We start from the raw sequence: 26657 nt of genomic DNA, 5'->3' as shown, positions 1-26657 counted from the left end.
TTCACTGCAGGGGTGAACTCCAGGGGTGTCGATGTGTGTCTCGGCCGCCACGACACTCCCCTTGCATTCTCTGACTCCGGCGACACGGCCGCCCAACCCCAGACCCCGGTAATGAGATTGTGGGCGATGGGTGACCTCACTCACTCAACCCACGACGGGACACTCAATCCCAGCAAGCCCTGTATTGGTATCAGGTCGGTCGTTTCTCCAGGCCCAGATCGATGGTACTCGAGGTCCGTGAGTCGAGCTTGTACCACAGCCAAGTAGGCGGCCACGTTGAAAACCTCAGGGCTCGTCAAGTCGGCATGTCATTGGCAATTGCTCAACCAAACAACAGGGCCCAGTGGTAAAAAAGAGCTGCAGAGGAGATGAAGAAACTGCCCAGGCTGTCCATACAGGCCAACCATAGGCCTCGATCTGCCTTTTCCACCCTCATGGGTGGTACAGTTTTCTTCCATGCTGACCTTGGTAGTTGGGGGCTACTTGGCCGAACCCTGGCGGGCTGGGCTGATTTTGAGATGCGTTATGCGAAAAAGAGTCTGCTGCGAGCCTTGGTTGGATCTTGGATGACGAGTAACTGTGCAGTCTCGGCTATAGTTCGCAGGTTGGGACTCGAAAAGATTTCGTCAAGAGGCGCTCGTACCTGTACTCGGTCCCGCCGGTTTGATCATGGGTTAGGCGTGCTTTGGTGGTGGCTGTTTTGCGGGGCGGCGTTTCTCGAGGCCTCACTGCGCCATTATCAAGGGTCCTTGTTCGATGCTCTTGGACACCTTGTCATTGAAGGAAGGTGGATTTTCTATCGATAAAGTCGTCATTCCAGAGACGTCATCGTCATCACCACCACTGTCGACGTAGATACCGTACGCAGGTCTCGGGGCCACGTTGCTCGCCCACCATGGAAACGGTGAACGCTCGAGGAGGGACCCATCTGGGTGCCGTTCTGCGCGTCTCAGGGCATTCGGTCGGTCCCTCAGCCGTGCTGGGCTCCAGGTTGATGGTTCTGCAGAGGGGCGGAGTTCCGTGCAACCGTTGAATCTGCGAAGCTTAATGGGCGGGAACCAACGAGAGGCGCCGCCACCATAGTGAGTATTTCTGGAAACCAGGACGGATACGTCGTGCGATACGTCGCCCTGGCCGAATCGACTTGCTTCTTGCTGGCTGCCTGCCTGCCTGCCAGTGGAAGAGGGGGCTAGGTTGAGTGAGTCGCATTGTCGCATCTAAGCGGGGCATGATGAGCATGTCCAAGTGTCACGGGACCAGGCCTCATTCCAGTTCAAGGCCATCATCGCGCCCACAATTTGTTTCTGATGGCCCACGGTAAGCATCCAAGGATCTCTATTTTTCCAATTCCAACGCTTCATTTGTCAATTCAAGCACGCGTGTGCGTACATGTGCCCCAGCCGGACATGTTCCCCTATAGGACGATGATGATCTTGTGCTGACTAGATTGTCCATCACAATACCCCATCACCATCTCGAGCAATGCCGATATCGTACCCGTCACCATCCACCATCGAACGAGGCGTTCCCGTTGGTGCGCTGCCTTTCAAGCACATTCGACTTCCCTAACGCTCCCGCTCATCCGCTTCTCATCACCCAGTCGCGAATTGGGTTATGTGGCTGGTTCTGGAGCATCAATATCAACGCCTGTTAAGGCTGATCATCTTGTGTTGGTCTCAAGCCATTGCGAGAGGTCAAGATCTATTCGACAGACTGCAGCCAGTAACCTCGCTCACAGCGCTCTTGAGCCGTCGCCCAAAAGCACTCAGACAAGACACAAGCCGTCCTCGCGCTATGACTGGCCTCTCGGCCCTTCTCCCCTCCCCGCTGATTTTCTCCACTAGACACGACGCACCCTTGTCCATCACACCCTATCACTCCTTGTCACTCCCGTCTCGCCCATGCTCATGTTCATTGATCCTCTTGTCGCCGCTTCTGTCTGTTGGTTGTGACTCGCAGAAGCCCCTTGTTCACATGGGCATGTCATTGAGCCTGCATCTGGCCTTTGCCACTCAGGAACCAAGTCTTCTGTCCTCTCGCGATACCCCGACTTGGCTTCTGATTTGCCTCTTGGAATTTGACTCTCGAGTCCCCCACAATCGTCGACTTTGTCGGGCCCAGTCACAGCGAGAGATGCCAGTTTCCACTGCAATGGCAATCTCGCGTGCCTGTATCAATAATAGCTTACTGGCAAATGCAAAACAGACAAAGCACGCCTATTATTGACTATAGGCATGGACTCGTCGATATAAGCCGCATAACGCACCCGGAGAGGTGGGAATTTTCAACAGAGCTCACTTCAATGCCTGAAAGTCACCACCTGCCAAAAAGTCTTCCCTGCAGTATATCAGACCAGGGCCCAGGTTGCAGATCTCCAGCGGTTGGTGATCGAAGGCCGCCGAGTTGCCGTTCTGGTCGTATTGTTCCTTTTGCCCAACCTCGATGCAAGCTTACATATGATGATCACATCACATCAGGTCATCTTCTCCTCAGCATCCTTCACATGGAGGAGACTCCAAGCTGATATGTCGCATCTGCACCTGAAATCGAAAGCGAGAAATTGAGCAGGTCGAAGTCGACCATCCCAACAAAAACAAAGGAGTTGATTGACCGACAACGGCAAGTTGGTGTGCCACACTCTTGATGCAGGTACCTGGCATCCCCCGGCTGGCATGGGCCAGAGGTCTGTCATGTCACTCCCCGGTCAACTGTCAGCCACTTCCGCTGCAACTTGGAGAAGTTGGTGGTGTGTCATCTTTCTTTTTCTGTCCCTTCGGTCCTTTCTTGCGACATCCCCAAGACACATGCGGGAAAAGCCAAACGGCTAGCCATGTGCACTAACAACTCGGCCGAACGAGACACATCCCGCTGTCTTTTGGACGCGTAAGAAGGCCAGATGAAACTCTTATTCTCTATACTGCTCGTCGACAAACCTCCTGAGGATCCGAGCGAGAGACGGCTGTTGCACCAACTCGTTGTCGGCCCGCTTATCAGACCCTCGCCAGAGTCCACATCTATTCTTGGGCTGTCTGAGTCCGGCGGACGAAAGGGCCCGGGAGGCTCCGATGGTTGTCGATGGAGAGCCAGCATCATTTCTGCAGACTTTGATTAACACCCTCCATCCATCATCTTCCCCGCATTCTTCCTTTTAGCTTGCCTCTCTTACACCCATTCGGCACTTCGATCGTCAGAATAATTAGAAAAGACAGCATGTGAGGCCGACAAGTGTCGGTCATCAGCACAGCAAGATGCCTCAACAATTCCGGACTCACTGGTTTATGTCGGGGCTTGATCTCTTTCCGAAACGCCCTGCATCGAAAAAGCCTGCGCCGGTGACCGAGACTTTGACATAGTCACGGCTCACATGCCCTTTACGGCCGTGTGGCGCTTTGTCCATTTCCATTCATCTCCCTTCCAGAAGCTTACCAGTAGCGCTGAAGCCTTTACGTCTCAACCCTGTCCTGGTTGTCAATGCCAGGTTTGTTGTGTGGTGGAACAAGTTCAAGCTCCTGGGCTGGAGTGACGCCGGGAGTTCATGATACAGGGAGAGAACAGCTCAGGGCAGGATAACATGTCGAGCAACACTCGCCTATACAAAGCGCAAAGTTGCCTTCAAGGTGCGTTCTTTCGTCGTCAATAGTCCCCTATGGTAATGCCCGAAACGGCCGAGAACGAAAGACTCAGAGAGGTGAGGGCGGACCTACCAATGCCACCAATGGTGGTATGATCCAACTGTCGGGAAACTTTGACGAACATGGGACACCACTAGCTTCTATGCAAACCCCGGCCTTCAGCCCTTGACTCTCCCGCCGCCGCTCGGAAGCGACGTCGATTTGGACGTGAAAGACTTGACCGTTACATTGCCCCTTGGCAAGAGATCCACAACTCATAAGCACAAGGCTGTGGTGGGTAAAAACGTTGCGATAATCGGAAAGTTCCCCAGGGTCTCGGTGTTTGGAGCAAATTTCACCTGCTTAGTGGCACTCAATTCAGCCGACAAGAGCGCAAAATTGGACATTCTTGACATGCACGACGGGTAAAGAACCTGCATGATACTCTGCGGCACCTGTCTGGGCGTGACAGGGGTCTTCCGAGCGGTCAACTTGATCGGTTCTAAGCCGGGGCCTCTACTCTGCGCTGACTTGCGGAAAGCTAGGACTTATACAGGGCGGAATAGAGGATTGGATGACGAAGTTTGGGTATCAGTAAGGGCACGGATGTCATTGCCGCGAAGTGATTCAAAGGACTGAAACAACGGACACAGGTTCAATCACTAGAACCACCGAACCTACTGTTCTCTAGAAGACGCGAAGTGTGGCACGGTCCCCAGACTCCACGCACAACATCACCAAGGCCAAGAATGGTTTGGCTGGTTACCGACTCAGGCACGTCCCGCATACCTAGTCGTGGGGTTGGAGTTGATGAGACCCATGGGTCGTCCGGGAGGCTAGCTGGATTTGGTTTCAACGCCGGGAGCGTTTGAGCTAGATCGCCTGAGAATTCACAACCGTTTTTGGCTTCAAGCATCATCTAGTAAACCTGGAGTGCTTAAGGCCAGGTTTGCGATCGCCGTTGAGGTCCAGCTCCAGGGGGGGCTTGCGAGGCCAAGGCGGGCTCCGTCCGAGGGGCAGCGGAACTCAGAGCACAGCACTGACAGGCAAACCTAAAGGAGAAGGCTGCCTGGGTATACCCATGCCAGGTTTCAAGATGCCCCTCTTCCAGAACGACGTTGTGCTTCACTGTTGCGGGTTGCGTCGCAAGGCATCGGAGTTGCAGGCACACGGCTCCGATGAGGCTGGGGCTAGCGTTGCCGGATGTGGACAAAAGAGGCTTGCTCGTGTATTGACAGCAAGGAAGCAGTTGAAGCCGTTATTTCTCTGTTCCGAGCATAGTCAACGCCACTCGGCTGCATTCTAACAGTCGCAAATTACGGATGTCGGGACGAGAGAGTGCGGAACTACTACGTTGCTGCAGCCGCGTCGTTCAGGCCTCAGACCTCAGGATAGCAAGCAGTCTTGGGGTTTAGGCTTTGAGGTCGAAGTTTATCAACAGTTCAAGATGGGGCCTGATGTTGCGCTTGATGTTGCACTTGGATGGTGCCATCGTCTCCCGTTTCGAGGCAGGGACAAGATCTGTTGTCAGTGAACCCATGTCTTGGCTTGGCGGTCGGTTGGAGTTGGGTTTCACCTTTTGGTCGCGACCATGCCCTATCTTGGCATCTTCAGGTCTTGGCGGAACGAGCTCAACTTGTTGAGCGGCCCGTTATGGAGATGGAGGCTATAGGTTGGGCAACCGAGTATCATCTAAACTCCAACCTGCCATCCGAATCTCTCGTCCAGAGATGCCGTGTCTGAGTCCCGCGGACCCCCGGGCAACCAGCCTGAGACGGTGGGTTTTTCCTGGTTTGGCTTTCAGTTGAACCGCGTCTACAGGCTCGACTTCCGTGTGGTTACCAGGAGCCCGACCAACTGGAACCGAATCGTGCGCGTCTTTTTTTGAGGGGATCCCCACGCGGTCGCGTTAAACCACGCAGAGAAGGTCGATCGCACGGTGCAGTAGACGTGTTCCAGAAACGACTCAGAGCCAAAGAGATAGGGAGAGAGAAACAGGTGTTTCCTCATACGACAAGATGCCCGAGCGCATTGGTCCTTGCAGGACGCTCGTGCCAGGACGAGGAGTGAAAAAATGCAACCCTGTGTGTTCCTTTGCGGGAAGGATGCGGCCGGGTGTCTTAGGATATCTAGGCTCGGGGAGTACATAGTAATCTATCGCCGACAAACTCTCACGGGTCGGGTCGCGGAGGATTAAGATGTTGCATACTAGATTGTTCATCAACATTGGACACTGGAGGTTATGTTTATGGAAACAGATTCATTAAAAATGCTACCAAACTCACTGATTAACTCTCCTAAATCCCAGTCACTGGTGTCCTGAGCCAAATGTGAGCAGCAACATGACACAATTTGAGCGAACTAGTTACTTTGTATGAGAAGAACGCCTCAAATCACTGGCCAGCAATATTAAACAGTAATGGATCCTCCTCTGACCAGATTTCTTAATACTTCTCTGATCTGAGTTTTGCATCCATCCAGAATGTCTGAATGTTGGTCCAGGGTAGGTGGCTTCACCCATGGTTTTGGTGAGGAATAGGCGGGTGAATGACTTGATCGTCAACAGGCACTAATGAGTGATTAGACGAGTTTTGTGTAAGTATGATAAAAATCTTGTTTGCGGTTTAGCGAGAATTTATCATTGTTATATCACTTGGTGTGACAAGCTTTCCTGATTTTGAAATGGACGGTTGTATGGTGACAGTGGATTGCCTTTGCCCCGCCATTGACTCTCATTTTAGCCTCACTCTCTCCAAAGTCTTCAGTGACATCAGCTCTCGACAACTTGATCATATCCAAGAAGAGACTGATCGACAAAGCAGGAGACTCACACACCACGGAGAGGACTAGCGAAAGTCTCAATCTCGCAGGCACATCTATCCAAGCCAAACCAATAAAAGCCGATCCCTCAACCACCATCCACCATGGCTGGAGAAGCCCCCATCGTGTCGTCCAGACGACTCTCGAATGACGAGGGAGACCCCGTCGCCGTCGTCCGCGTGCGGAACCTCCAGACAACTATCCAAGGTCCCAAGGACGCCTGGGGTCGTGGGGCCAAGCAGCAGCCTCTCCTGGTATCGGCCGAAGTCTCGCTCACCCAGCCCTTTGGGACGTCGTCTGCCGACGACAAGGTCGCCTCGGACACGGTGCATTATGGCCTGCTCAGCAAGGCCATCCTAAGCACTCTGGGCCGTCTGCCCAAGTCGGGATTGTCACTGAGCGATGTACTGAATGAGCTCTGGATCGATCTCACTGGGTTCCGCTACAACGGGCTGAGAGGGCCCTCGACAAGCGAATCGAAGTCGTTCCTAGATGTCACCTTCATTCGTCGACTGACCATCTCACTCGTTCTCCCCAAGGCGTCACTGATGGGGAGTGCGATTCGTCTCTCTGGATCTGCCCTCTTCAGCAACTCATCACTCACAACGCGGAGCCTGGAGCTCGGCCTGGAAGGTCTTCGGGTTCCGACACTGATCGGTGTCAACAGCAACGAGCGCAACGCCAAGCAAGTCGTCATCGCGAATGTACGGATAGACGAGTACGAGACCATGTATGATGACTATGCCGTCCTCGAGAGTGTGGTGGTCGATGTGAGTATACCGATGTCAGAGCGAACGAGTCGCAAGCTTACAGTTGACAGGCAATGATTGCGTCGTCGTATGAAACACTGGAGGCCCTCGCAGCAGACCTTTCGGTGCAGATTGCCAAGCAGCTGCGATCTAAGCGTGAGGAGTTTTATGGAGCGATCATTCGTATTGGACTGGAGAAGCCTACCGCTGTGCCCCTTGCTGATGCGGCCTGTGTCGAGCTGACAGTCAAGACGGAGGATGTCAAGATTGAGACCTAGACTGAGGTCAAGGCGAAAGACGTCAAGACAGAGGAAAAGACAGGGAAAAAAAGCATTCTAATTGAAGTAGAGAGATATGAAATATGAACAGAAAAATTGACCTGTGTACACTGCTAGATGTGCGATGCTCCGATATGCCCCTGAAACTCAACTACACTACACGAAAATAAGACGAATTCGCAAACCCACGCATGAAAAATACCTGCGCCTTTTCATCTATTCCATCTTCAAACCACAGCGAGGAACGTCCCCCTTTGTGACGGCGCGGATGAAGTCGGGATCTGGATCAAACAGCATGACGTGAAAGTGCCTGACGGCATTCACAGACTGCAAAGCCCGCCAATTCTTGAACCACATGACCTGCTCTCGTCAGCATTTATCCATTACAGAGGTTAGATCTGAGTATATCACATGTTCGTTAGGGACATTTGTCCGAAAAGTCGTCGTCACAAAGTCATCAATCTCCTGCCTCGCCCCGTCGGCCAGGTCCCCCGTGGCAGGGTCCTCGACGAGGTCAAACTTTGTCCACACGACGAGGTGGACGATCCTGGGGTCTATTCCGTATGGCGCATCGTTGTGGAGGATCTTGTAGTCGTCCTCAAACTCAAAGGGGGCGCCGCGCGGCGCCACAGGGGCAGACCAGCCTAGCCGCTGGTTGAGGATGAAGTTTGCGACGCTGCCGTGCTTCTTCTTGAGGTAGAAGACAAAGGCCTTGTAGCGGCGCAGGGCCGAGGGCACGCGCTTGAAGACCTCGAGACGGTTGGACTGGACGATTTGGCGGACCTCGTCCCAGGAGAGGACGTGGAACTCGGAGTCTGGGGTCGAGAGGATGCCGACGTCCTTGGCTGAGAGGTTCTGGAGAAAGTCGGGACACTGATCCGTCCTCTCGTCCTCGGGGATGTTGTAGTTCCAGTACTGAAGAGTCTCTGCGCTGCCCATTGTCGTGCCTTACAAGATAAACAAAGGGATGAGTTTAAAGGATTCAAGTTACGGTGAGATTTGGGCAGCGAAGGATTTATTATCTCTGGGATGTGAAGGGATAGCACCCCGTCAGTTGCAATAAGCCGGCCGGCGTTCTCAGGGGCGAAGATATCGAGTCAGAGGATTCTAGACGGCGATGGCCCGTTTTCAAGTCGGTGAGCATACGATGTTTTTCTTGATGATGGCGTCTGCCTGCGATGACGAGGCGTGAAGCTCTCGAAGCCGAATAGCCGTTTTACGTGGGGGAGAAAACGGACCGTTTTCCCACATGACGGGCGGCCGGCTCTTCTTCTTCTCCACAGGGCTGCAGATGACATGAACGTAGCCAAGCACTCTGTGTTTCTCGTCATTGTGGTAGATATACGGGAAGCAAAAACTTGGAAAACACCATAGATGAGGTTGCACAGAGTTGTAACATGTTTGTAGTGATGGCATCAAGTTTCCACTTTGGAGGCAGCGTCGTTGAAACCTATGCTTGCCAGCTTCGATTGGTGGATGATGATGCACTGGCGGGTCCCAGACCCGGCTCATGGGCAGTGGAGGTTGTGTTGCAGACGATAACAGGCTGGGGAGAGTCTTGGCTCTACCAGGTTGCTTTTTATGGCCTTTGCCTTGCCATTGCCACCCTGTGAGTGAGTGTGTGAGTGAATGCTTCCCTTCCTTTGTCAAAACAACTCAAATCGGTTATGCACGTCGGCCAACATCCATGATGTGACATGACAGTTCGGCTTGTGTCCAATGCCGGGCCCACGTGGCGAAAGGCATGAAAGCGCGCACCTGCGAGCCATACACACAGAGAGAGAAAGAGATATTTTGCCGCAGCGGAACAGAACGGGAGAGGCGCTTAGAGATGGGATGGTTGTCGTCCAGGCCAACCGACCGCCCTCCGAGAGAGTTCCGGTCCGTGTCTCGAGGCGATATGAACGAGACCGATGTTGCCCAAGTGATTAATTATCACAGCCTCACTCAGGCGAGAGTGTATCCCTGGCCATGTCTCCTTCACATGGTAGAGAAAGACAACGGCAACTGGTTCGCAGGGAGATCGACCGGGAGATGGCACTAACGTTAGCTACAGTACCTAGACAAGTCGTCGAGTTCGTCCATTCACTCACTCACTCGCATGCCTCCAGCTATCCACTCTGCGCTTCACTTCATTTCGCCGGGCCCAGACAGACTGGATTGCTGCTCGTTTGCTTTACCCGGCCAATGACAACCCCCAGATATGGGCCCAAGAGCCGCCTGGCATGCCTGACGATGGGAGCTTTGACCTGGGGCCTGGGAAGCTTGGGCCTTAATTTAGTTGGACATGGAAAGGCGGGACTTTATGACACCTGTACTGTACTAAGAATGGAACAGCTTAACAAGCTCGTCCGTTGGGAATACTACAGGCAGATTTCGTTTCGTTGGTGAGTGGCGTACTACGTAGTAGTCGGCCTGGGAGCGAGATTTCGCTCACCGGCAATAGTAGGTGAGCGGTTTTGTTCGCCTCGAGTAGAGGCCGCCACCAACAAGGTCTAGTCAGCACTGGATCGGATATCATGATGGTGATAATCGGTATCTGCTGCATTGGATCCAACTGCAGCCACATGCAGCAGAGTAACCGTATCGTCGATACTGGCTTGAGTGGTTCGCCGCCCATCATGATATCCACCACAACCTCTCTCCTGCTTCCGTTCCATCCACGTCGTGCATCCTCCTCCTCGGCTCAGAGACTCGTTCACGGCCTTCATCCCGAACTTCCTCTAGAGGGGGGATTCCCCTGGTTGGTTGGCACGCCACCGAGGGAGATCGCTGGTGCAAGTGGTGGGGTTGCTCCCCATGTCCAAGGCAAGACCAGAAATTAATCATTACGACGAGATCCCAGATACGATGTCCATGTCCAGCTAATACTGGAAAAAAGGAGAAACAGGACATGCCCCCATTCCCAGTTGCCTGAGCCTACCCAGTGTTTTGTTTATATTTATATCTCCCTCGTCTCCCTCTCCGTGACACAAATCATAGCTCTCCCCCTATCCTCCAAGCCTGACAGCGTCCAACAAGGTAAGCAGAAACAGAAAGAAAAAAAAAAGCCTCCATTCCCTCAATCGTAGGCATATATGATGAGACATTGCAATTGCCAAGCCCCCGACGTCAACAAAGACAAAATAGCACAACAACACCGTGTGCCAGCTCAACAGCTAACGCCCCAGAGCTACTAGACCAGACCATTGCCGAATCCATCATAACTTGACCTGTCGCCCAAAAGGTTGCCTCTCTCCCCAACGTAACCTGCCTTTGGACAAAAGGAGCAAGAGACAGGAGACTATCCACCGAGACAAACGTCACTGTTACTGTTACACTTTGAACCGCGCCTTTTTTACTTGAGGATCTTTTTTTGTCGACTCTCGGCCTCGCCACCCCCACCAACACCTTCCAGTTCTGCTGGCTGCTGAGCTACGGGCATCACCGCCCCGCATCCAATCCATTCTCCTCCCTCCTTTACCTTCCGTCATTCCTGACCCAAACTTGAACTCGACATCCTCCATCCTCATCCTCTTTTTTTGAGCCCTTTTTGCTCTTCACATTTTTGATCCCTTCGAAGCCTGACAGCTTGTTTTGCTCCATTTCCTCCTGCATCCCTTGTAACCGTCACAATGGCCAGTGCAATCAAGAGCGCGCTGCCTACCCACCTGAAGCCTCACGCTGGCAGTGATGATCAGCTCTTTGAGCGCCGTCATGGCAAGACGCGCAGTCACATGGTGAGTCCTGCATCGCCCTCCAGATCCCTCAGTCGTGCGAATCCTTCGAGAAATAGCCTACGACTCAATTCAGGGGGAACCAGTGACAAGGCCAACATCTTGGGCCGTTGCTTTGGCGATGATAAGGCCTGGTTGTCCATGCGCCCCCTGAAGCTCCCAGTCACCAAACGTCGTTTACAAGCATTCACAACCGCACACGGTGGAATCGCCGTTCTGTCACTTTCTCGACTTTAAGCTACGCTGCAAAAGCCGAAAATGATGGCACAACGATTCACTGCCCTCGCTGCTCATGATCGCGAGCTTCCCTCTCCGCCCCTTATCCGCCCACCCTCGAAACACCAATTCCCACGCAATCATCCGAAATCAACGCGAGTCTCAGAATCAACTAACACACTATGCCTCAGGCTTTCGAGAACACCTCGACCAACGTCGCTGCCGCTCAGATGCGAAATGCTCTGACCAACCTCGCCGAGACCGTCAAGGACCCCGAGCAGAAGAAGGCAAGTTGCGAGCGGTGACCATGGCTTCACCAACATGTGCTGACCGTGCTCCGCAGCTGTTCGATACCGAGATGGACAACTTCTTCGCCCTCTTCCGACGATACCTCAATGACAAGGCCAAGGGCAACGCTGTGTATGCCTCACCTCCGACGAAATGTATATCCACGCTGGTTGCTGATGATCGCATAGTGACTGGGACCGCATTGCTCCCCCCGCTCAGGGCCAGGTCGTCGACTACGAGGACCTTGCCAACACCGAGTCGGTTCAGTTCCTGAACAAGCTGGCCGTCCTCAAGCTCAACGGTGGTCTCGGTACCTCGATGGGCTGCGTTGGTCCCAAGTCGGTCATCGAGGTCCGTGATGGCATGTCCTTCCTCGACCTTTCCGTGCGACAGATCGAGTTCCTTAACCGCACCTACGACGTCAACGTGCCTTTTATCCTGATGAACTCGTTCAACACCAACGACGACACCGCCGCCATCATCAAGAAGTACGAGGGCCATAACGTGGATATCCTCACCTTCAACCAGTCCCGATACCCCCGAATTTACAAGGACTCTCTGCTCCCCGTCCCCAAGAACTTTGATGCCTCCATCAACGAGTGGTACCCCCCTGGCCATGGTGACGTCTTCGAGTCTCTGTACAACTCGGGCATCCTCGACAAGCTCCTGGAGCGGGGCATCGAGATCATCTTCCTGTCTAACGTGGACAACCTGGGTGCCGTTGTCGATCTCCGCATTCTCCAGCACATGATGGAGACCAACGCCGAGTACATTATGGAGCTGACCAACAAGACCAAGGCCGATGTCAAGGGTGGTACTATCATCGATTACGAGGGCTCGGTCCGCCTGCTGGAAATCGCCCAGGTCCCCAAGGAGCACGTCAACGAGTTCAAGTCGATCAAGAAGTTCAGGTACTTCAACACCAACAACATCTGGCTCAACCTCAAGGCCATCAAGCGTGTTGTGGAGAACGACGAGCTCGAGATGGAGATCATCCCCAACGGCAAGACCATCCCCGGCGACAAGAAGGGCGAGTCGGACATTTCCATCATCCAGCTCGAGACGGCCGTCGGTGCTGCCATCCGCCACTTCAACAACGCCCACGGTGTCAACGTGCCCCGTAGACGATTCTTGCCCGTCAAGACCTGCTCTGACCTGATGCTGGTCAAGTCGGACCTGTACACCCTTAAGCACGGCCAGCTTCAGATGAGCGCGGCCCGCTTCGGTGACGCCCCCCTGATCAAGCTGGGCGGCGACTTCAAGAAGGTCTCGGACTTCCAGAAGCGAATCCCCTCCATCCCTAAGGTGCTGGAGCTGGATCACCTCACCATCACTGGTGCCGTCAACCTCGGCCGCGGCGTGACACTCAAGGGCACCGTCATCATCGTCGCAACAGAGGGCAGCACCATCGACATTCCCCCCGGTTCCATCCTCGAGAACGTCGTCGTCCAGGGCAGCTTGCGTCTTCTGGAGCACTGAGTGGAGAGGAGGCAGGCCTGGAGGGCCATGTTGTAGGTGCCGGTTGGCTCGCTCGGTGGCAGGGTGTTGTTGGAGTCACTTTGATCACGACCTGTCGAGAGTGGATAAATACGGCTATACGAGGGCACACACAATGATGGGGTGGAAGAGAAGAGTTAATACTGGTGTCATGGTTGAAGTGGAGGCGAGTCTCCCAAGCCTACGCCTACGGACAAAAGGGCCCGGTAATGGGCGACCAATCGCTTCTGATGACGAGAGATATACTTTGCGTATGTACGTACTTGGCAAAACAGCAATAGCTCGGTACCTTTACATAGGGTACAAGAGCACATTTTTAATTGAAAAAGGACAATGGCAATTTCTCTCGAAATGAGTGAACGGACATGCTGAAAAGGAGGTGGTGTTTGTTGACATGGACGACGGGTCATTAGTGATGTGACGCGCCACCAGATGGCATTGACTTTTGGCGGCGGCGGCATCGACTAACCCAAGCCAACCAACAATCACCCGAAGGTCTATCCTAATTTTGGGATCAGATCTAAATCTTAAATCTTGGAACGGCACGTTTGGAAACCCGGACTAAAACTGGACTTGACTCGGGAGGGAGTCACGAGAGTCGAGGAGGACGAGGCCGAGGCAGTAAGACGACGGATGGCCATGTGGTGTCTGTGTTGTAGGTCCTGGTTTTTGACTTTTGGAAGCGCCGTGAAACACGAGAACAATTGCATGAAACAAAAGTTACGTCTCGGTAGGGTAGCAGCGGTGGCTGATTATGGCAGACTCGAGATGATGCATGCGGCATGAGTGACGGATGACGGAGGCATCAAAAGAGGAGAGCCAGAGCAGGTTTGAGGGTGAGACGAGGGGTGTGAGTGAGGGGAGAGAGGGCAAGGCTGGGTTGATGGCCGCAAACAGAACGGAACCAACAATGCCATCATTGATAGACACTTGGAGATTACTCGGCTGTATAGCTGCTGTGAGAGGGAGATCAAAGGACCTGGATCGACACAGTCATGACACTCTATCGGTGAGGCATTTCAAGGTGATGTTCAAATACAGCCAGGGTGAGCTGGATAGCTTCAACCGCTGCATGACGAACCAAGTGCCGAAGCTTTGGTGTAGAGGTACGTAGGTACATCATGAGGACGTAACCGTTGTCGCCATTGTCCAATACCCACGGCGGGAGGCATTAATAAGGATATTATCGCGGTCAGGCCAGGAAGAGGCCCAGTCGCCGATAACCAACAACGCCGAGCGCCCAGCCGGCAGCCCGGCGTTTTGGAGAGATACTATGTAGGTCTGGGGAGATGATGGGATGGCAGACGGGCCATCGAGAGAGAGTTGACCAGCATGCAAAACCTTGTCCAAGAGCAACGACTCTTGAGCCAACCAGGGACTGTCCAGTATACTTGCTACCCAGGTCTAGCTCTCAGAAGGACCCATCATTCCACGAAGCGGCAATGCACGTCGTTGCATGCGGGCGGGGCTGAGGGAGATTGCGTCGCTGATGCAGCCCAACGAGAGCTGGCCGGCCAGTGGGTAGAGACACTGCAAAGAGTGGAGATGAGCAAAGGAGGACAAGGGCCAGGCGTGGACGCTAATGCGGTCTCTAGGCCAGGGCGAGAAGAAAAAGTTGGGGTTCCCGAGCTCCTTGCTCATGATTTGCTCCTTGCTCCGGTGCGCTTCAAGACTCGAATCCCGGACCACACGTTAGATCGTCGAGTCTCGTGCTTCGTTTGGTTCGATTTGATTTACTTTTTCCTTCACTTCTTCAGTCTGGGCTCTTCACTGCCAGGGTATCCATAGACCCAGACGGAGAAAGGCGAGACATGCTGAGAGGAGGATCTGCCCAACGGTGTAGAACCTGTCTGAGAATCGTGCCTTCGCCTCGCCCGGATTTGCTTGACCGTTGGGTGGCAGCCAAGGCCCTGCCTGCGACGCTGATGAGACGCACCACCGAGGCGATGCAGTCGGCTCAATAGTCCTAGCAGCAGCAGCAGTAGCTGCCGGCTGTCGGTCTGGTCTCCGTCTGTGAGCCTGCGGCGTGGCGTAGCCGATGCTGTGTGTATAAGGCCATCAGCCGCGGTGGGCGATGCATAGCTGCCTTGTGCTATTGGAATCGGTCTTCATAAACTGCTCAAGTGTGGATAAGCAAACTCTTTTGGGGCTGTGAATACCACCATTGACGTCGACCCATTGACTATCCACGACTTCGAGGCCATCGGCTTTGACTCAAAGAAGAGGTCGCCGAACACCTTGGACACCATCACTTGCTGCTTTCCGACCATCCATCAATCATGCTCCGCCACCAAGCATTGCGTGATGATGGGAAGAATGAACAAAACAGTAAACATGCCGACCCAGAAACAGCACCAAAAGGCCGACTTGGCCTCGGTGTAAGTTGACGCTAGAGGCGGCGAGGCGGTTTTGGAACCAGACTGACGGCATGTGTCACCATCCATTGATCGATGGCATGGCAAAGGCTGGGGAATAAGGACGACCATCAGTCCGGCTAATTATCCACCTCGAACCAGTTCGACCAAAAGAATGCATCGTACGTAGGCCATTGCGTATGCTGTCTCTGCCCCTCCATCTCGAGGCTCTCGGCATTGCAGAGTTCTTCAAGTCGGGTATGGGCCAAGAAGCAGGATGAAATAATGGATGCGTAGGGCAAGCCCGCTCCTGCCGATCCGCCAATGCCAGAGAAGGGAGCCCGTCAGCATGTAAAGATCTTGCATGGAACAGACTGACTGGCGTCTGCATGCTGTGTTGTCTTTTGCCCGTTGTCGTTGCCCTCGTTGTTCGATTTTCAGCCAAAGCAACGCAGCCACCCCGCACCATCAAGGCACAACCATCCAACCTAATTCGCAGCTAGACGCACCCACCCGGGAGCTGTCGAGCGCTTGTTGTGTTGACCGAGAAGGCTGGAGACGCTGTAGGCGCTGAATTGGCAAGCCATCGAGCTCCTGAGCTACCCTGGGGGATATGATTCGAAGAGACCGGCAACTTGAACAACGCCCCTTTCATCAACGCTTCCAAGAAACATGAGAGTCATGGCAAGATCCGGTCAAGTGGATTGCAGGGAAGAGAGGCTGCGCAAGCTCGCCATTGGAGCTATCGAAAGGCCAAGGGGGCGAGGTCATTAAAGTGCGGCCCGAAGAGGAAAGGTCGGTGCGCTAACGAGATCACATTCTAAAGCGGCAAGCATCCAGACCGCCCATGAGCAACAATCTCTCAGTTATTGCAGGCGACAACGCTGAGATTTCCCGGAGAGTCATCTGTCCAGGACCGTTGGTGACATGGGCATGGGTGCTGATCCTGTGCTCCCCCATTCTTTATCGGAGAAACGTGCAATGTGGGCATCGGCAAGGGGTGAGTGAGGTGTAAGAGAGACGACAGCTCGTCCTGCATGTTTGCTACCGTCTAAACCCAAGAAACGGAAGTCATCGGCTAACGTGCCCAAACCAAGACACAACAACAAAGGCCTCGCTAGCGTCAGCTTGTTGAAAGGCTTGCAGCGGCTACCATTGCTGGTGGTGTAGCGGTAGCCCAGAACCAGGCTGCAGAACAACGGCTAGCCGGGCAGGAATACCAGCTCCGATCTCCGCCGGAGAGGCGCGGCTAAAGGGACGTACCACCATCAATGGGCGAGTAAGGCTGGAGATGACCAGAGATCACTTGGCCGCGGAGAGCGAGAGTGGACAGGGCATTTGGCCACCGCTCGTAGGCCAGAATCAAGACTTGATCCAATAACGTCGCGGCAGGCCCGTTCGCCCCCAGGAAAGTATTGTAGCATTAAAAGTAACCACCGAAGGCCAAGAGTTGGTTCAGGGAGACGACTCCAGTTCTGATGGATCGAGAATCAAGGGAAAGGCTGCGTGCTCTGCGCGGCCTGTGGGTGGTGTCGGATGTCGTGGGCCCTCTGGCCGGGCGCGTGCCACTTTTTGGCTGCCAGGCACAGCAACCCTACATGTCGTTAGCTGGTCCTGCGGCTGGGGTGTCCCTGGACCGCGCCCGCAGCAAGCTTGGAGCTTGATCCACAACAGGCATAGCGCGGGCATGCTAGACTGGGGCTCACTAATTTCCCCAGCAAGGGTTTGATATCGTCCGTTCTGGTTCGGGGGCTCGGGGGTCCGTGGCTGGCCTGCCTGTTGGAGGAATGTGATGATGAAAGGGTTTCTTGCGAAAGTGAGCTGGCCAAGGATGCTGTACCGAAGCATTGGCCAGTTGCCTCCCTACCCAGGTAGGCAGGTGTGGCATGAGCCGAGCGACGGCCATTGGCAAGTTGGACCGGGCCAGGACAAGGAAGTTGCAAACGGCAAGCCAGAGACCCCAAGCGAAGGAAGGAAGGGAAGGGGGAAGAACCATCGTCGTCGTCCACCTCCACAGACGCCTCTTTGCACGCCTCGCACATCACACACCCCAACCAGAAGGAAAGTGACTCCCACTGTCTTTCCTTGCCGGGGGCCACCAATCTGTCCGCCCCCCCTTTGATGGATGAGTGCTCTATGATCCATTGCCGCTGTTCCGTTGCCCTTTATAATATCTCTCCCTCCCCTTCCTTTCCGATCCCTTCTTTCTTGTTCTCCATCAACGTCGCCCTTCGTCAACTACAACCTCGTTGTTCCTATCTACCTAATGTAAGTCGATAGTCTTGAGACTTCCTTTCATAGTCGGATCTGCCCTTCCCTTGCTTGCACCTGCACACCTCTGGCACCGGTCCGACACTGGCAATCGGCACACCCGTTCACGATGGAAGTCAACCGCCAACCAGTCGAAACTTCACCGTTCATTCCATTGCGAGTTGCCACTCGGGAACAGCTGCCGCCACGGATCAGTCGCCGAGCAACGTCGAAAGTGCCGGGTGCCTGAATCACTTCTTCCAAACTCAAACCAAATACAGCCAAATCCCACATGATTGTCAACACCATAGCAACAATAACGGCAATACTATTTAACAGCTTCACTCGCCCTTTGATCATTATCAGACATCCAAACACGACTATTTACTGACATCCGCGACAGTAATTTTAGTCACTCTTTCAAACCACACACCACCCAACCTTCAAAATGAAGTACACTTTCGCTACCATTGCTGCCTTCGCCTCCGTGGCCATGGCTACCCCTGCTTTCCTCAACAGCAAGTGGGATGTCGAGGAGGGCAAGCCCTTCACCATCAAGTACTCCGGCTGTGAGGGTGGCTGCACCATCACCCTCCAGAACGGCAAGTCCAGCGACACCAAGGACGTCGAAGTCCTGACTGGTAAGTTTTCACGAAATCAGCTTGAGCAAGGATGTCCCTAACAAGCAAACAGCCACTGCTGAGGGCGACTCTTTCACCTTCACCCCCGGCAACCTGCCCTCGGACACCTACAACTTCAAGATTAAGAACAACGAGGACGGTACCGTCAACTACAGCGGACAGTTCCCCTACCAGGGCACCGGCACCGTCCCTTCCAAGACCGAGGCCGAGACCTCCGCTGCTGAGACCTCCGCTGCTGAGGGAGACTTCTGCCCCCGCTACCACTTCGGCCACCACCCTCACCACTGTTTCCAAGCCCGTTTCTATCACCACCAAGGAGAAGACCACCACCGAGGAGCACACCACCATCCACACCCCTATTGCCTCTAAGAATGCTACCACCCCCATCCCTACCACCAAGAAGGCCACCTCTACCGGTGCCAGCTCTACCGAGGGTAAGTACACTTGACTTGATACGTGACGGACTGTGCTAATATGCCTTGTTAGGATCAGAGACTACTGCTGCCGAGACCTCGGCTGCTGCTACTGGCAGTGCCACTACTGTCCCTGAGAGCGGTGCCGCTCGCATGACCTCATCCCTGGCTCTGATTGCCGGTGCCGTTCTGGCCATGGTTTATCTGAACTAAGATATGGGCATGATGTTAATGCATTTGCGCAAGGGGGAAGAGCGGGTTGACGAGTTTTCGGCTTTTCGGTGTATAATCTTCTTTAATGATGCCTCCTTTGATTTCTTTTCGGTTACCCCACGAGGCGTCTGTGGCCGGCGGTTCCCCTGAAGAAGCCGCCTGAGGCGGCTTCTCTGAGTGTTATGAGCGCCAGGTATTCTAGAACTCAATTGGACTCAATGTTGGTCTACCCTGCTACAAATGTTTCCTCTCCTTGTCCCTGGTGTGATGTGATGTGAAGTGTTGTGTCGTGTATCACGGTGGTTCGTGCTTTGGCGGATAACGGCTTCATCTTGTCTTGGAAGAATTACAGATGGGAGGTTTGCTCCTTCGTCTTGAATTTCTCACATGATCCCTGGCCGTGGGGAAGACGCAGCTAGGTCCTTGCCAGTCGTCTGCATCTTCTGTTGGTCATTACAGGTCGCACACGCAGGTACCCTATGATCTGCCCTGCTCGGCCACGGCCCAATTGGTGTTTCAGAATAACGATTTTTTTCGACAGGACGAATGAAGAAAGGGCTCGTTCGGCTGGCTGGCCGGCAGGCATGCATGCAGCCGAGGGGGAAGGGATTTGGCTGCACTGCCCTGCTGGGGAGATCCATGATGTACCATGTGTTTTGAGATGGGGCTTGGCAGTTTGAGAGATGGCCAGGGCTTTTTGATCATCTCGGCCGCGTTTACTCGATGCATGAAAGGATCATCTGGGTGGGCGATGATCCGATGCTGTTTGATGGATCGTCGTGCAACAAGAGGAACAAAAGAAGTCACCCTCCCCCATAACGGTAATTAGAGGCTCTCTAGCTCAAACACCAGGGCCGTGGGAGGATGGAGAAGTGATGAGCACAAGGGACATGGCATGGGGCGCGCGTGCGACAAGGCCCGGATATGCAACCCACAGGCCTGGCCAGCGAGATCGGGAGACGGCCGCAGAAAGGTGCTGGGGAACAAGAGATGGGCAAGGAATTTGGCGACTGGACTGGATCGAATCATTGTCGATCGTTTTCTTGCATGTTTGAAAAACGGAGAGGCTGTGGGACAATCTTGTTTCAACATTGATTTGCCACGAATTGATTCAATTTGATGTCATTTAACTCCATGCTGCCTCCCTTAAGTACAAGTCCTGTGATCCATAATGTACATTACATTCCTAAACCTTCCATCTCTTCTTCGGTGTGGTTGAACAATCTCTGTCTGTGTCTTGGGTATCTTCCGTCATAATGTCAAAAATCCGACCAACAATAAAAAAACGCAAAGCGGAGAGGTATAAAAGCATATGCAGTAAATGACAGCACCGTCTGCCATCCGTGCAAAGAGAATCATGTAAGTGAAACGTGGAGCCGCGCGTGACAGCAGCTCTAAAGAATCCTTCCGGCCCACGGACTTCATCCTGTCTACCTGACGACATTGCCGCCCTTTCTCTTCACCATGGGATCCTCGCTGGTGCGGGAGATGAGGAAGAGCACTCTTTACTTCATCATCTGCCGATTCTTCTTGGCGAGGATCCCAGCAGGTGTCGCCATGTCAGCCCATGCACCGATTTCGCAGAGACCATCCGCATCACAAGCGGCAGCGGGACTGTAGGTTTCAGAGAGGTCCGGAGGGGACATGTCTGTGGCCCGGGTGTTGGACCTCTTTGGATGGTAGCCGGGGCTCATGACGCTCGGGTGGGACCCCTCGGGGCCGCTGTTCTCCATATCGAGGCGGAGGACGTTAGACGCCGTGAGGTCGTGGACGGAGCCGTTGACGGAGACGGTGGCGGGGCGGGTCGTCTCGGAGCCGGCCGATGTGGAGGCGCCGAAGCCGATGATGGTCCAGTCCTCGTCCATCATGTCTTGGTCTTGCGGGGGTGCAGGAGCGGGCGTGGGCTCAAGCATCATTGACATTGAGAGGTCCGAGGTTGGAGGTGGTGGAAGCTCGTGACCGAAGCCGACGCCTAGGAGGACGTCGACCTTGTCTCTGTACACGGACTCTGACATCTCGAGGTTATCAAGGATGATGGAGGAGGAGGCCGACGAGGTGGGCTCGAAGAGGTTGCTCTGATTGATATTCGCGGCGTCCATGGCTGGGGGTTTGAGTTGAGATGTTAGGACGTGTTTGATCAGTGGCAGAGGGAGGACCAGAGAATGATCGGCAGAGGTTTGGTGTTCTGTGTTGGTTCGGCACGGAAGTGCCGTGGCGTTCTTGATGGGTGGGTGATCACGGTGGTTGCGGGACAATAAGCCCAAGCACCGACAACAGTGGAGGGGTTGATAAAGCCCAGATAAGTCTGTGATGATAGAATGAATAGAACGGTCTAATCATTCTCAAATTTCGGTGGTAGAAGAAAGGTAGGAGAGAGAAAAAGGAGAGAAAAGGAGGGTGATGTTGGTCTTTTTGAACCCCGGAATGCACTTCTTGGTCTTGCAGCACACTGACGCAGCCAACTCTCCTTCGCTTTCCCTCCTTGGTCCGACACCATCAGAAATGACCAACCAGCGGCGCCCCGACAACCCATCAACTCCCACCACCAACAGACGATATCCATCTCATGGCCGGTCTCGGGACCGACGCGACGACAGCCACCGGTCCTGGAGCCAACGGCGTGCGGCGCTCTCGCTAATCGCAGACCAGTCTGATAACCCGAGGACCCTGAAGCTGGAACTTGGGGAGCGAATCCGGAGCTCAACTCTGGGGAATGGCCTTAGCTGGAGCTCGTTGTGGCGTGATTTGTACATACAGAGCCTCCTCTATACCGGTTTGGCCCTAGAGCTACGAGGCGAACGGAGCTATCATTGACCTGCCAGAGCTCCCCTAGCGCTCTCGCCTCACTCTTTCTTTCTTTCTCCGAGCGCCCGGTCAGATGGAACAGCTACAGCATGTCACTGATCGAGACATTATCCCCGCGATGTCAACATCCACGCCGTTGGTTGGCGCCATCTGTTGCATGTGCTGTGCCGTGCTGCGCTGTGCAACTCGCCCCCTCGGTCTCACTGCTGCGAAGCAAGGGGTTGACCATGGAGGGCACTCTGCTGGGCAGCACGCGGGGCTGATTTGAAGTGTTCCCAAGGATTCTAGCATGAACGACGTGCCCTCGACTCACCCGAGGACGGACGAACCCACGCAAGAGGGAATTGGGCATCTCTGTATCTATGGGATGACGAAATGCTCGCGAAAGCAATGACGTCGACACCTGACGCCCCGTAGGGCTGGTCAGCTCTCCCTGAACCAACACGACTCGTTCGTTTACCCTGTTGATATTACGAATCAACAAAATTTAGGAATGCGGAAAAACTCGGCATCAACGCGTCTTCCATCGGCAAATTCATTAGCGGTAAGCACTTACATCGCGCACCTGCTGGCGTTGGCTTGCTTGGCAAAGCGTGGCCAACGACCCAACGTCCGAGATGTTGTCACGAGGGAGTCGTTTTTGAGCCTCAAACCGGCAAATCGGTCCCCAATAAGGCAATGCCCGACAGCATGAACCACACGAGGGACACTGACAGGTGAACCCTTAACATGTCTATCGCCAATTAGGTTTGTTTCCTCTTTCCGCATCCCGCAGCTGTGAGGGAATATCAAGACGTGTTTCGCCACCTCAGAATGACGCACCCAGGACTCGATAACCTTTGTTACAATGTTCTACGACATAGGATGCCGTGTCCTACCCAATCAACAAGAAGACAGCTGACAAAGCTGGTGTCTAACTCCCTACAGTAGGTAGGATCCCAGGACTGTCAACGAGTCCCGCTCTACGCCGTTGTCTCACAAGCATCCAACAAGCCATCATTCCGATACATGCTCTATTATTCGCGCGTCTATGAGTCAATCGCTGTCTATTATCCTACACAAGCCCCTGGTTAATGCCGCGTACACGTGATGCAATGTATCATCGTCGACTTGGTTGGCCAATTCCAACCACAGAGCTCTCGTCTTGGCTGCAGCTTTCAGCTGGGGCTGGTCTTATCCCCTCAAGGATCGCCCACTGCTGTCAAAGATGACGAATCTCTCGCCCGACGTCTACTATAGCGCGGTTATATCATGTTTATCCCTCATGAGGTGTGACTCACACTCTGCATGGTTGAGCCCATCATGAAATGCATGAGGTCAGATCTCAAAGCGTTGTTTGAGAAGGGCAATACCTCGAGGAGGGCCAAAAGCAAGTCGCTCAGCACCCCCCTGGTTATCGTGTGGCCAGTATTCGACTCCTCCAGCTTCACATGGTAACCCAGCTGCATCATCATCATCTGGGCTTCCTTTGCGTGCGAGCGGCTGACCAAGTCATCGTTGGGCGAGTGCATCAGCATGATGGGCGTTGCCGTGCTGAACTCCTTCTCATACTTGAATCGGGCTGCTTCAGTCCATTCAAACTGACGGAGAAAGTGCGCCACGCGTTGGTGCCGTGCCCCTATTGACTGGTCGGGCTGCGCAAGCATGGGAGTTGGGGAGACGGCTTGTGGGAAGGGCTGTTGCTGCTGGCCGTTTTGAATGCTGAGTAGGCGAGGGTCAATCAAGCCATTGCCCTGGCCAGGAGCCAGGCCTCCGATGCCGCCTTGGTTGTTCTGAGAGAAGGGAGGACCAGGAGTCTGGACCATGCCCAGCGTCGCAACATCCTTCATGTCCCTGACAAACGGCATCCAACCCCCAAATCCGATGAAGCCCCCGAGGGGACGCTCCATCTCGAGGAGCGTCACCATGGCGACGGCGCACCCCTTGCCGACGCCTCCAAGAAAGATATTCTTCCTACTGATGAGCTGCGCCTCGTCTTCAACCACCATGTCGACTTGCTCCGCCGCGTACATAACGTGCGCCCACTGGTCCACGCTCGCCGCCTCGCCGCACTCCAGCTGGGGATACTCGAGGGCGTACCAGTCTCGCCCTCCCTTAGGATCCGAGAACGGGCCATCTGGGAAGATGAACCGGGCTCCTGGGGCGACCTGGCTGACGAAGGTGGGGAGGAGGGCGTTGCAAAGGGCGTGCTGTAACTCCGCACCCGAGGAGCCGCGATCGTGGAGGAGGATGAAGGTGGCGTTGTGCACCGATGCGGGCTCGACCACGTTTCTCTTGATTTTCTGGCCTTCCATTGTAAGTTGGAGGTAAGTTCGTGAGTGCTGCTTGTGATGACTTGATAGTAGTACTTGCCTTGCTACGTATATGTTGGTGTGGTGAGATATTCACATTTCCTGTGAGCAACAATATGGCTGCTTAGCTTGTGGTTAACGAAGGCTGGTAACAATTGGCTCTTATACCATTGCTGATGAATGAATAGGTAGGTGGGCCGTAACATCGCCAGATATAAAAGGTTCATTGTTCTCAGGGACACGATGTTGAGTGAACTCGAGTCTAAACCGAGAGTGAATAGTAGCATCACATCAGATGCAGTGCAGTGATAGAATAGTTATGAAACCAAGACCCAGAACAATGCTCTTCTTTGAATCCCATCCTTTGTCCCATACTTGTTCGTATTCGAGAGTATGCTTGCTTGCTGTACAATTGTATCCTAAACGAAAACAAGGCTACCAGTTAATACACCTGAAGCTTCTTTCAACTTGCGTCAACGTCCGTGCCAATCGACCCAAAAGCGCCGTTGCGTTCCCTCCTTTCGGCTTCCATACTCGCCGCCATGCTCCCCTTTCGCCGTAGACCAGGGGCCTTGAATTTCCTCACAACCTGATACGACCTGTCCAGCTCGTTCTCGACAGCGCATCTAATCCTTAGGGCTGCCACGGCAGGCCACACGCTCCTCTCGCCCCTCAAGATCCAATAGTCGAGCGTCTCCCGCGTAGGCGTCTCGAGTAGTCGCACAAAGTCTCCTGCCGTCACCTCGGGCACTAGCACCATGGAAGCGGCCGGGACTTGCTCGTCGACTAGAAAGCGGCGGATGCCTGCGGGCAGTAGGCTCAGCGTATCCAGCTGGCGCAGGCGGTGTCTTATTTCTAACCCAACCATACGAACCAGAAAGGCAGACACCTGAGTCGTTTTGCTCCTGGCTTCGACAAGGGATGGCCCATGCATGTCGGACTGGATAAAGGGAATGAGATACGGTCGAGCTTGGCTGACAATAAAATGGTTGACGTTGAACAACTCGGCAATACGTCGCAGAGGTGAGTCTCGGTCAGAGTAGGACGTGTGTGTCCAGTGTCGAAAGTCAATCGTATTAGCCGGCGCCCAAGGAACAATGTTCCCCTGAGCGTCCTTGCAGAGCATAGTTGTCTTGCGGCGGCCATATAGTGATGGCAAAGACGCATTCGATGCCACGGCAGCCGTCCAGATCAACTACCACATGTTAGGTATTGGTAGAAGCAGTGGACTAACGGTTTCAACCTACCACATTGGGGGCAGTCAGGTAATTGAGGAGCGTTGGAACGCCCCCCTGACCCTCTGTCGCTACCGTAATGTTCAAGACTCTCTTACTGCGGTTATAGGCTTCCTCAAACGTTAGATCACCAACATTGGCCCGGACACACTCCTCTAGCACAGTAACATCAAGGAAGTAGCCCTCTTTCGAGAAGCGGCGAATCCTCCTAAGCAGGGTTTGCCATCGTGAATGGAAACTCGAAACGTCGCCATTCTCAGTTCCGCTCTTGGGCGCAAACGCCGACAGGTCAATGCCATCACCACTCAGGACAGCAGGGAGCTCGTCCTCTGTATGGACCGCGACGAGGGCCGCGATCAGGGCGCCTGTAGCAGTGCCGGTGATGATGCGTGGGAGCAAGCCGCGCAAGAACAGGGCCTTGACGACGCCCAAGTGGCACATGCCAAATATGGCACCGCCCTGTAGCACCAGCGTGCTCCTCCCAAAGGCCTGCCTCGTGTCATGGATGCAGTCTAGCTTCATCTGCGTCGTCAGAGACGGCCCAGTTCCATGGATGGCCGACGGACTGGTCGGGAGGGCGCGAATGTCCTCGACAGCCTCGGCGATCTGTGTAATGTATTCCTCGATAAGGTATTTCGTGCCGGCAAACGATCGGTTATATAATTTTGGCGACGTGATATTCCCTAGGTTTCTTACGAGGCCGGATCGTAGGAGGTTGACGAGCTGTTGAAAGTTGCCATCTTCGCGGGCGCTGGCGAGGGAGTCGAGTCGTTCTGCAATGAGTCGCCAGTCATAGTACTTGGACGCCGGGTTATTCCTCCTGTCGACGTGTTAGCATCAGTCGCACAAGCGTCACCAAGGACAAGTACCATAGATCAAGACCAAGAAGATTGTCCAGGTGTAGTGCAGCTTCTTCCCAGTCCTCGAAAGCCTCGGCAGTCCGCAAGATGTCCAGCCACAGCTCGACGGGGCTCTTGCGCGAGTACCAGCTGCGCAGCTTCTGCAGCGACATGGTCAGAGACGGGACGGGATGCCAGGAGAAGCAAGCCAAGGGGAAGGGGGTGTTACCCTCTGCCAGAAGCTGGCAACGTCGACGACGACACCCCAGACGGCGACAACTACCCCCATTATCGTTGCCGAGGGACGATCACAAGCACCATCGAAGAGGGCCGAAGGGGTCGGTTCGAGCGCGGCAGGAGGATCACGCGCATCTAACTAGGTCATGGTCGTACGGGGGAGAGCAACAATGCAATGGCACATGCAAGACTGCTTTGGGATTC

General features: G+C 54.2%; 9 protein-coding genes across 9 annotated transcripts; 4 read left to right on the top strand and 5 right to left on the bottom strand.

Annotated features, from left to right (window-relative positions):
• Positions 1 to 725: 725 nt before the first annotated feature.
• On the bottom strand, positions 726 to 1217 carry MRS44_000837 (uncharacterized protein; the record flags this gene model as incomplete). The annotated part of the gene is made up of 1 exon (XM_065624210.1): positions 726 to 1217. The coding sequence occupies one exon, from the start codon at positions 1215 to 1217 to the stop codon at positions 726 to 728; it is 492 nt and encodes a 163-aa protein (XP_065479916.1).
• A 5318-nt stretch (positions 1218 to 6535) lies between these two features.
• On the top strand, positions 6536 to 7458 carry MRS44_000836 (uncharacterized protein; the record flags this gene model as incomplete). The annotated part of the gene is made up of 2 exons (XM_046274996.2): positions 6536 to 7201; positions 7252 to 7458. 2 exons carry the CDS (start codon positions 6536 to 6538, stop codon positions 7456 to 7458), a joined length of 873 nt encoding a protein of 290 aa, XP_046138730.1.
• Positions 7459 to 7674: 216 nt separating this feature from the next.
• MRS44_000835 (uncharacterized protein) lies at positions 7675 to 8397 on the bottom strand (the record flags this gene model as incomplete). Its single annotated transcript, XM_046280691.1, has 2 exons — positions 7675 to 7818; positions 7870 to 8397. 2 exons carry the CDS (start codon positions 8395 to 8397, stop codon positions 7675 to 7677), a joined length of 672 nt encoding a protein of 223 aa, XP_046138729.1.
• A 2675-nt stretch (positions 8398 to 11072) lies between these two features.
• Positions 11073 to 11695, top strand: MRS44_000834 (uncharacterized protein; the record flags this gene model as incomplete). The annotated part of the gene is made up of 2 exons (XM_065624209.1): positions 11073 to 11177; positions 11582 to 11695. 2 exons carry the CDS (start codon positions 11073 to 11075, stop codon positions 11693 to 11695), a joined length of 219 nt encoding a protein of 72 aa, XP_065479915.1.
• Positions 11696 to 11748: 53 nt separating this feature from the next.
• On the top strand, positions 11749 to 13157 carry MRS44_000833 (uncharacterized protein; the record flags this gene model as incomplete). Its single annotated transcript, XM_046278212.2, has 2 exons — positions 11749 to 11810; positions 11867 to 13157. 2 exons carry the CDS (start codon positions 11749 to 11751, stop codon positions 13155 to 13157), a joined length of 1353 nt encoding a protein of 450 aa, XP_046138728.2.
• A 5070-nt stretch (positions 13158 to 18227) lies between these two features.
• Positions 18228 to 19046, top strand: MRS44_000832 (uncharacterized protein; the record flags this gene model as incomplete). Its single annotated transcript, XM_065624208.1, has 4 exons — positions 18228 to 18420; positions 18473 to 18606; positions 18716 to 18854; positions 18907 to 19046. The coding sequence occupies 4 exons, from the start codon at positions 18228 to 18230 to the stop codon at positions 19044 to 19046; spliced, it is 606 nt and encodes a 201-aa protein (XP_065479914.1).
• Positions 19047 to 20551: 1505 nt separating this feature from the next.
• Positions 20552 to 21145, bottom strand: MRS44_000831 (uncharacterized protein; the record flags this gene model as incomplete). The annotated part of the gene is made up of 1 exon (XM_046274994.2): positions 20552 to 21145. One exon carries the CDS (start codon positions 21143 to 21145, stop codon positions 20552 to 20554), a length of 594 nt encoding a protein of 197 aa, XP_046138725.2.
• Positions 21146 to 23113: 1968 nt separating this feature from the next.
• Positions 23114 to 24145, bottom strand: MRS44_000830 (uncharacterized protein; the record flags this gene model as incomplete). The annotated part of the gene is made up of 1 exon (XM_046279888.2): positions 23114 to 24145. The coding sequence occupies one exon, from the start codon at positions 24143 to 24145 to the stop codon at positions 23114 to 23116; it is 1032 nt and encodes a 343-aa protein (XP_046138724.2).
• A 460-nt stretch (positions 24146 to 24605) lies between these two features.
• MRS44_000829 (uncharacterized protein) lies at positions 24606 to 26389 on the bottom strand (the record flags this gene model as incomplete). The annotated part of the gene is made up of 3 exons (XM_046274993.2): positions 24606 to 25337; positions 25390 to 26197; positions 26247 to 26389. 3 exons carry the CDS (start codon positions 26387 to 26389, stop codon positions 24606 to 24608), a joined length of 1683 nt encoding a protein of 560 aa, XP_046138723.1.
• Between the last annotated feature and the right edge of the window lie 268 nt (positions 26390 to 26657).

This window comes from Fusarium solani (assembly GCF_023522795.1).
Source record: "Fusarium solani strain SB1 chromosome Unknown bctg00000000, whole genome shotgun sequence".
Taxonomy (NCBI): Eukaryota; Fungi; Ascomycota; class Sordariomycetes; order Hypocreales; family Nectriaceae; genus Fusarium; species Fusarium solani.
This window is presented reverse-complemented; position numbering and strand designations above follow the sequence as displayed.